Below are 14,276 nucleotides of genomic sequence, written 5' to 3' on the forward strand. Positions count from 1 at the left end.
CCCATCTGGAAGCGTTAAAGGCAGTGAGAAGGAGCATCTAAGCAGGCAGTTTCTTCCAAATGAAAATGTTCTCCTATCCTAATATTAATGTTGTTATCTTATAAAGTGCTACTGAATCAAAAGCGAGGAAGGTGTAAAGCAGGGGATTAGGAAAAGGTGCAGATAAAGAAGGCACAGAGTAAGAAGCTCATTTTCTTTTCATTTAGTCCCAAGTGGTGATTCTGGAGCTCCGATCGATGCTGGGTGATAAATAAATAAATAAATAAATAAATAGAAACATAATGCAAATCTGTTTTCTTTAAGATTAGCCGTCATTAAAAATGGAGCCTTGCTATATCTCACTGTGAGGAGGAAGTGAAAAAAAAACAAAAAACCTGGACTTTCTTTTGATAGTGGCGGGTTTATATAAGTAAATAAAGCAATCCCTTGTTTCCTGTTAGCTAAAGCTGATATTTTGTAAGGTGTCACAGGCAGTCTGCAGCAGTTTTTCTAGCAAAATACACAGCACAGTTTGGTGTTGCTATGAATGCATAAACACATCCCCTTGGAAAGCATTTGTTTATGAATACTATTTACTGACATTATGATCCCTTAGCACTTGCATGCAGCATGCTGAAGTGTGGGATGAGGGAGGAAAAACTTCATTTTCACTGCATTCTCCAGACTTCACTCCACACTTGTCTCTTACTCGCTCTTATATATATATTTTTCCCTTCTTAACCAAGCCAAGAGGAGAAGCAGAGTGCAAGTATTGGAATAAAATTTATGAATCATTAAGAGAAGAAGCGCATTAATATTTTACGGCTCTTAGACCACCAAGTGTTTGAGTGGAAACAGGAGTTTGCCCTCTAACACACATATATGCACGTTTCACAGTCTCGACTGCATTTATGCAGCACTAGATAAAAACCACGCACAACCGCACCCTTCACCATAATGCACATATTCAACACATGCACACACAGACACGCTAACAATAAACACAGACTAAAATTCCTCTGGAGAATTTTTAATTGCTGTCTGTGAGGGTGACGCGGTAAGCACATCTGAAATCAACCCTCCAGCAAAGTCTTCCTCAACCCTGTCCTCCTCCTCTCATTGGTTCCTACTCCAAAATGCTCAGCCCTCTCTCTCCTCAACCCTTGAGCATAATTACCCCTCTATCTACAGACAGAGTATTGGTTTCCTCTAACTAAAGAGCAGCAGGCTCCTGCTTCCTCCTATCACTCTAGACCTTAGTTCGGTCGCCTCGCCTAATCATCCACTAAAAGCCTGGAACTATATCAAAGGGGATTTGTGTGTGCGTGTGCATGTGTATGTGTGTTTTTCTGTGTGATAGCTTTTGTGTGTATGAAGGTATATGTGTTTATATGAGAATTGAGAGGGAGCAATGCGCTAATTTGTGTATGGGTGTGTGTGCATGTATGCACAATTTCCCCCCTCACTCACAGGGTATTGTGCGTTAGATCAAAGCTATAAACCCCTCTGGGCTTGACACACTCTAGCAAGGCTGCTGCAGTGTTGAATCCAAGCCGAAGTAATTCTGCTGATACTGTATGCTGCTATTTAAAAAAATAATAAAAAGTTCTTTTTTTGTACAATGGGGATCACAGACTCCTCTCATTGTTCTGCAGAGGTAAGTGTGTGTCTGTGTGTTGATGGGATAGGAAAGATAGCGCGGTCAGCTGGGGAAAAGAAAGTGATATGTGTTCAGTTATAGATTTCCACTCTCTTTCCTGAAACTTTCCCCTGGGAAGCCAGGACATCAGGATTTCTAGAGAGGCTGGATAGTGCAGGTCATTGTTCATTGATATCTTTACTGATGGCCATTGCTAAGCCTGAGCCAACATAGGAAGAAAAAAAACAAAACAAGCCGGAACAGTGTATGCTCCACAGGGAGAACAAAACAGAGTGCTGAAAAAAAGTGCAACAAGAGCTTGGGACCTGCATGGACAGGAAAGTGTGACGTTCTTCTGCGTTCACTCCATCTTTGGGTTTGGAGATTGGAAAGAAAAAACGTGTTTTCACTTCTTTCTTTGGGTGCAAGCTTTTTTTAAGTTGTGAGATGACCCCATGGCTGGTATGGTACTGCTGCTGCACAGCAAATTCAAAAGTGTTAAATTTTTTGGTGTTAATAGTCTTCTTGCAAAAGTAGAGTTAATTTTACTCTAAACAGAGTCACATTCTTTTAATGTAACTCTGAGGTGTAAAATGATAGTAGTTAAAATCGAGTGTTAAAAATGAGTGTTTCTCTGTCAAATCTGGAGGTGTTACAATGGAAACATTAACTCTTGACCTCTTAACTCTGAACTCCTAGAGGGGCTATGACACCAATAGAGTAAATTCACAGACTCCGCCCCCAGCATGGCTCCAATCGAAGCTGAAGTGAAGCCGTTTCAGAACATTTTGCTCTACATATTTGAGTTGTTTGCCATGCTTGGTAAGTCATTTTTTCAAAGATTGTTTCAATTATTATCATGAGCTTTTACTTCTGTGGCTCTTTGGAGTTGAGACAAAGCTGTGTGAAAGGCATTAGCCATGTTGCTCGCTGATAGCATAATATTCTGTTTTAGCTAGCTGAAAGGTATTGTTTGCGGCAAATACCACAGCCTTGAAAAAAGCTTGCATGTGAATTTTCAGTCAAACTTTTGGTCAAATACACCTAAAACAATGTCTAGAATGTGAAATGTTGGTATAATGGTGCTACTTGAAGCCTGAAAACGATCGCCCATAAAAAAAAAACGAGCAAACAGCAGTAGCAGACGTCCTGACTGGTTTCTACGTTAGCATAGATCCCTCCAGAGTTTTGTGCACACGGTTTAGGTAAAAATTAAAAAGGTTGAGGTTTTACATTTATGTTCAGTATTACCTGTTGCCTGACCATTTTTAATCCAACACACAATAAAGCTCCAAGATACCTGGAAAAGACCTCACAGACAATACTGTGTGCACTCTGAGCCTTAAAAATCACAGCGTTTAGCTCAAAGCGACCACTTCAGGAGAAACAAGAAGCCAAAAATGTACAAAGGCCTTTTAGTGTTGTTTGTTTTCTGTCCCGCTGAATTGCTAGTGAAAAGCTAATATGACAGCCTTGCACCTCTAAATGAAGTGTCACAGCAGCATAGTGTGAACATAAGCTAAAATATCGTGCTTGTGTCTTTAACTTTAGCATCCCAAGCCATATGCCTTTTTCACAGGTGTCAGATTCTGTGTCAGGGTGGATATCAGAATGAAAAACACATCCGCAGGGGTAAAACAGAAAGCTGTGATTTGGCAAAAAGATCTATATTTTTTGCAAATGATTTGCTGTGCTCAATTTGTTTGCATTGCCCGGGGATAACCCTCCACCCTGCATCGCCTCACTGACCTCTGAGTCAAAGCTATCTTTTTTCACACCTTGCGCTTTCTCTCTCTCTCTCCCTTTTGGCCCGGGGAAATCTCTCGTTGGGATAGCTTAAATAACACGCTCACACTTCTGGGAAAGCGAGAGGTGCAGAGAAAAGTGCAAGACAAAAGGTGATAGAGGGAAAGTGAAAAGGAAGAAAGAACACCTGTCTCAGCAACCCCTCGAGTGGGGAGATGATATCCTGATTAAAGGGTGATGTAGAGTCTGGGAGACATTGATCACACAAAACACTTGACCATGGAGGCCCAAGATGTGGTAGATATTAAAAAATCATGAAGTATCTCCCCCCACCCCCTAGTTATGTCAGGGATGAAGAACACAAAGGTGTGAGAGAGGGAGAGAGAGTATTCTGATGGATGGAGCGAAAACTTAAAGTGTTCCTGCCAAGCAGCGTGTGAAGTAAGGTCAGGAGAGCTGCATGCAAGAGTGCAGAGAAGAGTCACTCATCCCGTCACTTTAAGAGAAGAACTCCTACATCCTAGGCTAATTCTACCTTTGTGGTCTGCATCCACGCTAATATACGTTTTTAAATGGGGGTTTTAAAACTGTAATGCACATGGCTTAAAACACATATCGCACTGAATATTAAAAGGGCACACACAGGCAAGCTTGTAGAAAATACTACACCAATGACAAAAAGTAACACCAGAGATAAACACAGAAGCACACAATAATCCAGCGATGGTGGCGGAAAACATCGGATTCGCGAATCAAGCAGCAACAAAATAGAGAAATACTTATGGCTGGAAAGTGCCTGCACAAGAAAGATGAAATCACAAATGATATATGAGTTTAATTTTAATGACTAGGCTTTTATTTCCTTGCTACTGACAGAACTCGGCTAGCATGTAATCATATGTGTCTGCGTCACTGTTTAAAAAAAAGATACTCGAATACTTTCAGTCATCCTACAATATGTTTCAGTATTGCTGATGCTTCATATTAAGTTCCTAAAACAGTGAATGTGTAAGTGTGGAACGTACGAGCTACGCTTTGCATCCAATATTAGAGGAAGTTGAGCTGTGAAAGGTGCTGAAATCTGGATTTTGAAAGGGACCGATGAGTCATTTTGGTGCAGATGGGTTCATTCTCTCCCACTCTCCTTTCTGTTTAAAATGCACACGGGAAAGCACGAGCAAGCGCGATGGCCTACCACCTGTGTTAGCCTTCTTCCTAAAGTGTACTAAGTAATCGGCTGTAGCGAGGGGATGGTAATTTGACAGCTGGCGAGAGTGCAAGCAAACTGAACTGTGAAACAAAAAAGTTAAAACAAAAAAAAGAGTGAAAGAAAGACTGTGGGGGTGAAAGAGTCCAAAGTAAATGGTCCTGTTTAAAAGCTTCGATATGCATCTTTCAAGAGACTCCTGGATTCCCTTTGTGAGAAACAGTTTATTTGCTGGCATGTACCGATACACGCAGACATAAACACACATCATTCGCAAATGGGATCAAAGATCTGATGGAGCTGAAAGAGTGCCCAATAAGTGCTGCTGCCCCAGACTAAATGAGTGACAATTTACCAGTGTTGTTGCTGCCGCTGCTCTTGAGCCCTTGTGATCATGTTAAAAATGCAGGGAAGTGGAGGAGGAGCAAAAGGATTTCAGGAGAAAGGACAGCTCTCAAATGTCCAACGCAACACTCACAGATGAAGCGTCTGGCCGCTGAAAATTGGTCTTTGAGAGATTCACAAATGCACCTATAATTTCAGTTGCATGTGCGAGGAAAATGTGCGCAGTGACATCCAGCTTCTCAAATACCACATTTGCACACATTTGTACGACTCCTCACAAAGTGTTGGAACAATGCAAAAATGGGCCAAATGCACAGAATCAGACGTGGAGAACAATGCAGACACACCTCTGGCACCAACATGAAAGCTCATACTAAACCAGCAACGCTACTTGTTTAGCAAATAAGAGTGATTTGAAGACTTTCCCCAGAATCCCATCTGATTTAGAAGCCTAAATCTAACGGACGTGCCCTTCTTTCTTTAGGGAAAAAACATTTTAATTGACATAAAAACATGCAAACTTTGATGTTCTCACATGTTAACGATCTGCTGCACAGTCTCTGAGCTCCTGTGCTGTGCGCCGCATGTTTCCACTCTAGCCCCGCTTAGTCCATCCACTCCTTGAGTTAAGATCCTAGAGAGACAATTTGTGCAGTCCATTAAGAGCTGATGAATTGGATTTAGACCAGCAAACTGGTGTGAATGGGCGGCCTAAACACACAGGCTGACAGCCCCCACTCCCCAATCGTTTGTGCAACTCTGTGAATAATGCTGGCCCAGCGTTCGCTCCTGTTTCAAACACACATACAGTTCCCTAGCCCAGTGCTTACGGCTGTATTCACAGCAGAAAACATGACTTCTATTGCTGTATATTGACTGACATCTACTCTACGCTATAAAAGGCTTGTGCAGGGAGCTTTCTATTTGCAGAGGAGACAAAGCACACTCGACAAAATTTGAGTCGTTACGCTAATAGAGGCGTGTACATCCTGTGAACAGCTTTTAATCTAAAAATCAAGAATGGAAAAGTGCTTGACACTTTAATCCCTTTTTGATATGGAAGTGTTACATGCTGCTCTAAGCATAAATATGGGGGTGAGCGGCAAAAAAGAAGAGAGTTTGGTTTACCACACAAAATGCAAGCATCCCCACAACAATGTAATGCAAACGTTCGACACAAAAACAAAACAAAAGCAAAAACCACACACACACACACACAAGGACTTGAAAACTGGCCATAAGTGACTCAACAGATCTTTTGGTTCAGTGCGCCGCATTATTGCATTTTGGTATTTTATTAGTAAGGGTAATGTCATGACTCGGCTGTGTGGCAGGCAGGAGGAGGACCCAAAATGCAAAACTCACACACACGGGGATGAACTCAAAAGGCAGCTTTATTGCTGACAAAAGACAATGGGAGATACAAAACTAAACTGGGAAAAACTAACGTAAAGCTCACCAGGAAACACGGGGGAATCACACACAGCATGAGGGAGAACACGACGCCGAACAGAGGGAGACTCAGACAGAAATACACAGAGGGTAAACGAGGAAAGTGGGCACACACGGGGAACACAGGTGACACTGATAATCATAACGAGACAGGGCGGGGTGAACTGAACATGACATGTAGAGGCACAGAGGTTCCGACAGGAGGAGAGAGAGCACGGGGAAAACACAGACATAACGGGCTGGGGAAACATGAAACAACCACAAAGGGAGACGAGGGCTCATCAATACATAGAGGGCACACAGGGGGGAGAGAGCCATGAAGGGAAAAACACTTAGGGAACAACACAACAGGGCAACTCAGAAGACATGGCCTAAATAAGGAACGAAATACGAGAATACAAAGAACTAAGAATACTGGGCCCACATGGCCCAGGACCATGACACCACCCCCCCCCTAAAGGGCTGGCTCCCGACAGCCCAAACCCGAGAAACAAAAACAGAAAACAACCCACCCAGGGCGGGAGGCGGGGGACCAGGACGGAGGGACCAGAACGGGAAACAAAATACACAACAGAAAACACGGGAGCACACGACCATAGTCAAAATAAAGTTCAGGGGGCCGACCCAGAGCCCACAGGAACAAGAGTTCACGGGTCACACGGTCGGGGGGCCGACCAGGCGGGTGGCACAGGTGGCAGAGCTGGTCCGGAGGCCGGCCGCGCGGAAGGCAGCGGCGGCGGCGAAGGAGACGACGGAGCAGTTCAGGGGGCCGGCCGCGCGGAAGGCAGCGGCAGCGGCGGAGGAGACGACGGAGCAGTTCAGGGGGCCGGCCGCGCGGAAGGCAGCGGCGGCTCTCCAGTGTCAGGCGTGCTGGCCATGGCCCGGTGGGCACAGGACCAGACGAGGCACAGGCCGGAGCCGCGGCGGGCGAGGCTGAAGACTCGGAGGCTGGACCAGGCGAAGGCTCTGAGGCTGGACCAGGCGAAGGCTCTGAGGCTGCAGCTGACGAAGGCTCTGAGGCTGCAGCTGACGAAGGCTCTGAGGCTGCAGCTGACGAAGGCTCTGAGGCTGCAGCTGACGAAGGCTCTGAGGCTGGACCAGGCGTAGCAGAAGGTGGCTGGATGGGCTCCTCGGGCCCTCCAGCTGATGTGGCATGGTGCTGAACGGGCCCCTCGGACCCTCCAGCGGAGACAGGAGGCTGAACGGGCCCCTCGGACCCTCCAGCTGACGAGGTAGATGGCGGCGTGGGAGCCGCGGAGTCCTGGATGAGCTCATCCGAGCTCCCAGCAGGAGCTGATGCAGAGCCAGAGAGATTTGAGACCCCTGGCTGGATGTTAAGCTGACCAGCGGACCGTACTGCCAACGGGGACTGGGCTACAGGAGCTACTGGGGCCTGCGCTACAGGCGGCACTGGAGCTACTGGGGCCTGCGCTACAGGCGGCACTGGAGCTACTGGGGCCTGCGCTACAGGCGGCACTGGAGCTACTGGGGCCTGCGCTACAGGCGGCACTGGAGCTACTGGAGACTGAACTGAAGGTGGCTGCGAGGGAGCTAACTGAACTGAAGGTGGCTGCGAGGGAGCTAACTGAACTGAAGGTGGCTGCGAGGGAGCTAACTGAACTGAAGGTGGCTGCGAGGGAGCTAACTGAACTGAAGGTGGCTGCGAGGGAGCTAACTGAACTGAAGGTGGCTGCGAGGGAGCTAACTGAACTGAAGGTGGCTGCGAGGGAGCTAACTGAACTGAAGGTGGCTGCGAGGGAGCTAACTGAACTGAAGGTGGCTGCGAGGGAGCTAACTGAACTGAAGGTGGCTGCGAGGGAGCTAACTGAACTGAAGGTGGCTGCGAGGGAGCTAACTGAACTGAAGGTGGCTGCGAGGGAGCTAACTGAACTGAAGGTGGCTGCGAGGGAGCTAACTGAACTGAGGGTGGCTGCGAGGGAGCTAACTGAACTGAGGGTGGCTGCGAGGGAGCTAACTGAACTGAGGGTGGCTGCGAGGGAGCTAACTGAACTGAGGGTGGCTGCGAGGGAGCTAACTGAACTGAGGGTGGCTGCGAGGGAGCTAACTGAACTGAGGGTGGCTGCGAGGGAGCTAACTGAACTGACCTGGGAGGAGAAACACGAGCAGGAAAAGGAGCAGGCTCAGAAAAAACTGTCCGAGAAATGGCAGGCTCAGGGTGCCGGCGGCGAGAGTGCCGCTTCTTTCTATCCGTGGAAGCGGGCGGGGTGAGCGGTGGAAGTCCCTGGCAACTCCGGGGACCCCCAAGAGCCAGTCGAGTCCCCCGGAAAGAGCGCTCGTCATGATCAGGAGCGAGCCACGGCTCCCTCCCGAACTCTTCCACTAGCTGTGCGCCTGCGGCGTGCTGCTGCCCCTCGTGATCGACGTCCAGGACCCCCACAGCGTCCGCGGGACGCTTCGTGGAGGGCGAGACAGGACGTAGCAGTGCGCGACGGCGGCGCTGACGCCGGTTCTTTCTGGAAGTGTGTACGATGGATGCTGGAGCCACCGAAGCAGAGGGTGGTGTGGCGGCGATCTCCTCGTCGTCCGCCCACATCCTTGCCAGAAAAGAGGCAGGCGAAGTAAAGTCTGAGCAGTGTGGGGAGGGCGAGCGGCTGGTCCGAGGCGGTGCAACAGGTGTGAGTTCCTCCTCTGAAATGAGCCAGGGCTTCCAACGAAGCTCGTCCTCCCGTAAAGCTAGCAATACCTGCTGTCGCTCATCATCGTCGAAATCTGTGGCCTCCACCATCTCGGTGCGCTGGGCTATGTAGCTTGACAGTGGCGGAGACGAACTGTGAGTTGATGGCGGTGCAGCGGTGAGCCTCAGAGTCCCTACTCTGACTGCCTCCGGCTCGCGAGGCAGCGGCAACGACAACCGTTTGCGGGTCGGAGTCGTAGGTGCGGAGGCGGCGTTTAACACCCTCTGGGCCAGCGTGCGAGCGCGAAGCTCCTCCTTCAGGGGGGCCAGAGAGTCGAACGCCTCAAAAAGCTGGGGAAACCGCCGGAGCTGTGGCGCTTGCTGAAGGATTGCGTCAATGGCCGCCAACCCGGTGGACACCACTCTGGGGTCCGTGCACCCACAGATGCGCGTCATGAGCCGGCAGAGCCGTTGCAGCTCCTCCCCAATCTCGTCCGAACTGTCCGCTGGGTCTGACATGGTCAGATCGTACTGGAGGTCCGCGGAGGGGTTGTGAACTGCTGGGTCCATATCGTGGTCGTGTTCTTCTGTCATGACTCGGCTGTGTGGCAGGCAGGAGGAGGACCCAAAATGCAAAACTCACACACACGGGGATGAACTCAAAAGGCAGCTTTATTGCTGACAAAAGACAATGGGAGATACAAAACTAAACTGGGAAAAACTAACGTAAAGCTCACCAGGAAACACGGGGGAATCACACACAGCATGAGGGAGAACACGACGCCGAACAGAGGGAGACTCAGACAGAAATACACAGAGGGTAAACGAGGAAAGTGGGCACACACGGGGAACACAGGTGACACTGATAATCATAACGAGACAGGGCGGGGTGAACTGAACATGACATGTAGAGGCACAGAGGTTCCGACAGGAGGAGAGAGAGCACGGGGAAAACACAGACATAACGGGCTGGGGAAACATGAAACAACCACAAAGGGAGACGAGGGCTCATCAATACATAGAGGGCACACAGGGGGGAGAGAGCCATGAAGGGAAAAACACTTAGGGAACAACACAACAGGGCAACTCAGAAGACATGGCCTAAATAAGGAACGAAATACGAGAATACAAAGAACTAAGAATACTGGGCCCACATGGCCCAGGACCATGACAGGTAAAGTCTTGATGGTAAAATTCAGATCTAAAAAACTGCGATCCCTCCATGTAAAAAAGTGTGAGCTGCTAATGAATTGGATACGTGTGATAAAGGCTGAGCAAATTCCCTCCTGGCTCTTAAAAGTGCAGTCCTGTCTCAGTTTCATTTAAACAGAGTGAACAGTAGTTACACATATTTAAACACCGAGGGTGTATTTGATACTGCTTCAATTATTAAGATTGCAAAAAAAAAGGAAAGCTGCCAGTGGAAAAGTGCCAACAATGTTCATGTGGTTTTCTATTCTATTTCTACCCTAATGAAAAAGACTTAATTGAAGAAAAAAAATGTATGTTTTAAACTGTTTTTATGCACATTTCCATCATTGGTAATATTCCCTATCAGCACAGCCCTACTGAACTTTTATTCATGTCTGAGTTGAGTGTTTGTTTTGAAACTGGCCTAAAGTGTTGCCGATTGTTGTATTAGAGCTTTGGTTCCTGTTTTTTAACGCTCACTTTTTTCTCCATGTCTGCTTTGTGTCTCAGTTCTGTTTTAATTGCTCTTCTCGTGCAGGTTTTCTTGTTGTCCTTACCACCTGCGATTCCTTGATCATTTCCACTTGTATCTTCCTTCCCAATTACCCCTGAACATATATGATTCAGTGTCTCCCTCTGTCATTGTCAGACTCTCTACACTGTCTGTGTGTATACCATGTGCTCCACACCTGCGCTTTTTGGCTTTCCTCCCCGTGCCATCATGCCGTTTGTCTCAAACATATCTTTCTCACTCGATCAGCTTTGTGTGTGAAGCTTGTCTTTAGTTTTGTACTTAGTTTCTCACATCTGCATTTGGAGCCTCATTTTGTACCACCCTGAGCACAAATGTATTTAGCGCCGGACATGACATTGTGAATACCATAAGTACTGGAATGTGTGTGCAGTCGTGAACTGGCAAAGCACTGCAGCAATTTTGATTATTATTTATCTCAAGCTTTGAATAAACAAATTCTTGCAAAATGAAAGTCAAAGGGTTAGTTTGATACCGTCAAACCTACTGCAAGTTTCATGCAGTCATCCAGGAAGTGTCTGTAGCACTCTGCCAGTGGTATTAAATATTAATCTCTCCACTTAGGATCTACTGATTCAGAGAGAATGTGCAGGCCATAGGGAACTTAATGGGACACTTATCACACTTACTGTGATAGGCCTAGTGCATGTCTCGCTATTTAACATTTTGCAGTACTCAAAGTCCCACAATATAGTTTTTCATCGGGATTACGATGAAACATCTGTTTTGGCTTTGTGTGTATGTGTGGTAGTAGATGGTTTGAGCATATGTTTGTAATTTTTTGTGGTTCTGTGCCTTTATTTAAGCACGCAGGTAGTGCAATAAGCAAGTGTGTGGGCGGGTACATCTGCGCAGGGCTTAGTGCCTAACTGAAGCTGGATATTTACTGTAGCCTGTTAAACGCCCAATATCAAAAGTTGGTCTTGCAAAACTGTCAGCCACATGGCGGCCACTGGACTTGAATCTCACATGGACCTTGGATTAGTTTCTGTCTATTGCTCAGGGTGAAATGTGTAATCCTGATTCTGAGAGGCGGGTGAGAGGAGAAGGAGTGGGGAGGCGGGGATTCTTGCTATTAATGTCTAACCTTTTAAAAAATGAATTTGCAATTGTGACAAGATACGGGGGCAGATGTGATCCCGAAAATATTTCTGCCCTGTCACAAATACCTTGGGAGAAGAGAAGAGCATTAGAGCTTTTATGATAAAAAATTAAATGCAGTGTGCTTAAGATGTTGCCTTTCATCTCATATCACATAATAACAGCGTAGAAAGAAACAACAAAAGTTGCTGCAATTAATGTGATTTCTTTTTAAGTGCATAGTGTGTTTTGTTTTTTATAAATAATTACTTACCTCCGGTGTGTGTGTGTGTGTGTGTGTGTGTGTGTGTGTGTGTGTGTGTGTGTGTGTGTGTGTGTGCTTTATAAAGCTGCCCAACGCCGACATCTTACTTTGACACGAAACTTCATACTTTCTTTGAAAGTAATTTAGCAATTACAACTGTGGCTATACTGGTGAATTTTCTCTTTAAATGGGAAAAAGCAAAAACAAAACATTTAAAAACACCTACACCTATCCATGTGTACAGGTCTGTTCATATGAAATGAATATGCATTTATATGCTCTGAGACAATGATCTGGCTCCTCAGCAAACCCATCAGTGAAGCGGCAGGGCAAAATAAGGAATGCTTTTAAAAAAGGTTAAAATCTTCACTGTCTGGCAGATGGGGAGTGTGGCCTGCTCGTGAAGACCCTATAACAACCTCTCTTAGCTGCTCCTGGCCCACCATTACAGTATCTCCCTGATCAAATGGATGCCATCTGTCTGGCTGGGGTTCAGCAAGAGTGCTACAGCAAGCTGGTTTGCTGGCTCAGCCAGACGCATCCTACCTTGTTCTTTTGCATACACATAAGCTCATTTTCTTATCCCACTCTCTCTCACAAACAAACACAGGCGAACACAAAGAGGTGAGTTCAGCCATGCAAATGTCCAGAGGAAACGGATTTAAGATGGCAACTGGGATCTTGTGGCAAATGACGTGTAACAGGTAAGTGGTAAATGATGATCGATGGTAGTGTAATCTTTGGATAGGGACGTGAAATTGACTGTCAGAATTTTCTGTTAAAATACATCGTTGCCTCCTCTAGCTGGCACTCGTGAACAAGAGCCGCACATCCATGAATTTTAATTCACTCTTGTATCCAACGTCAAAGCATGAGGGAAAGCATTCTGCCTAGGTAGCAATAAGAATTTAACACAATTACTGAGTCATTCCCGTGTGCTTCCTAAATGTTTCACACTGTTATCAATATTAAACCTACAACTCCTGCCTCTTATTTTGATTTCTATCTTTCGAGTACACATGAAAGCCACATTCCTACTTTAAGGCTCTTACATATAAATGATTCTATAGGTGGTTTTATTGCAGCTCTCCCATGTAGTTTAAGAGTCCTGGCAGAGAGCTGTGGCACCTGCAATCATTCCCTATCACATTCAAGTTGTAGGTGTGTTCACAAAAGCTTGCGATTCCTAACTAGAAATTTGTATTCCATTGTGAATGCCATCAGTATCGCTAACATTAGCACAGTACACCTTTGGGTAGAAAGAATGAAAGAGGTTAGGGCTGCTCGATTATGGCAAAAATGATAATCACGATTATTTTCACTGAAATTGAGATCTCGATTATTTGACGATATTTGTTTAACCCTTTAAGACCTACCATAGAACCAAGTCCGCCAGAGCTTATATTATTTTTTTACATGTTGTAGTGCCATTTGTGGGAGCATTTCAAGTCGCTATACAACTGTTATAGCCCATATTTTAATAATATGTATGCATTAAGTCCATAGTAACTACATTAATTGCAAAAAAGTGCAATAAACTACAAAAAAATTGAAAATAGTTTTTGTTTTGTTTTTTACATATATTTCTACTTGGAGAAATTTAAGAGGTTTATCCCTCAAAACTTTAAATACAAAAAAGTCGCAAAAAATAGTTTACAACAACAGGAAATTTATTTGGAGTGGCTTCATAGTTTTATTTTGGAGATACACAAATTTTTATATACTGCAGGAAAAACGAAAAAACAATCATATGATGCAAATTTGCAAAGAAAACAGCAGGTGCATCAAAATAAACTATTTCCAGCAGTGCAATTTGAGTTCTAAGCATCCCAGAAACTATTCAGAAAAGTCAAACATGGCCAGTATAGGTTTTTAAGGCCTACAAGTAAAAAACTACATTTCCGCGAAAATGACGTCACTTCCAGTTTCGGCCAGGAAATTGCAGACATGTGATAGTTCTCGCTGACGTCTGTTTCACTGTGGGAAGTGTTACGAACAGCTGATCGGATCGGCAAAGCGTGTTTCTGGAATATTATGTTTTTGTTCCTGCAAGGCTTTTTATGCAATTTTTGCAAAGCTTTATGTGGAAGGAAACCGTGACCGAGGACAAGCTGATGGCATCAGATGTAAGTACAACTCCTCCGGTTTCATATGCAAAACAAATTATTGCGCTAGCTTACGAGGTTCCGGTTCTACCGGGATTTA

The 14,276-nt window shown here is 45.8% G+C and overlaps 2 protein-coding genes across 4 annotated transcripts in view; both read right to left on the bottom strand.

The window, feature by feature from the left end:
- Positions 1 to 14,276, bottom strand: part of tafa1b (TAFA chemokine like family member 1b) — a 131,844-nt gene that overhangs the window by 98,226 nt on the left and 19,342 nt on the right. The window lies entirely within an intron of this gene.
- LOC146573888 (uncharacterized) lies at positions 5,448 to 9,522 on the bottom strand. Its single transcript, XM_085275435.1, has 2 exons — positions 8,474 to 9,522; positions 5,448 to 5,550 (listed from the first exon to the last, which is right to left on the bottom strand). The coding sequence occupies exons 1-2, from the start codon at positions 9,520 to 9,522 to the stop codon at positions 5,448 to 5,450; spliced, it is 1,152 nt and encodes a 383-aa protein (XP_085131561.1).

The sequence above is a fragment of the Mchenga conophoros genome, linkage group LG5, assembly GCF_057382185.1.
Source record: "Mchenga conophoros isolate Kocher_MC1m ecotype Shallow Benthic linkage group LG5, M_conophoros_male_GT1.1, whole genome shotgun sequence".
NCBI classification, from domain to species: domain Eukaryota; kingdom Metazoa; phylum Chordata; class Actinopteri; order Cichliformes; family Cichlidae; genus Mchenga; species Mchenga conophoros.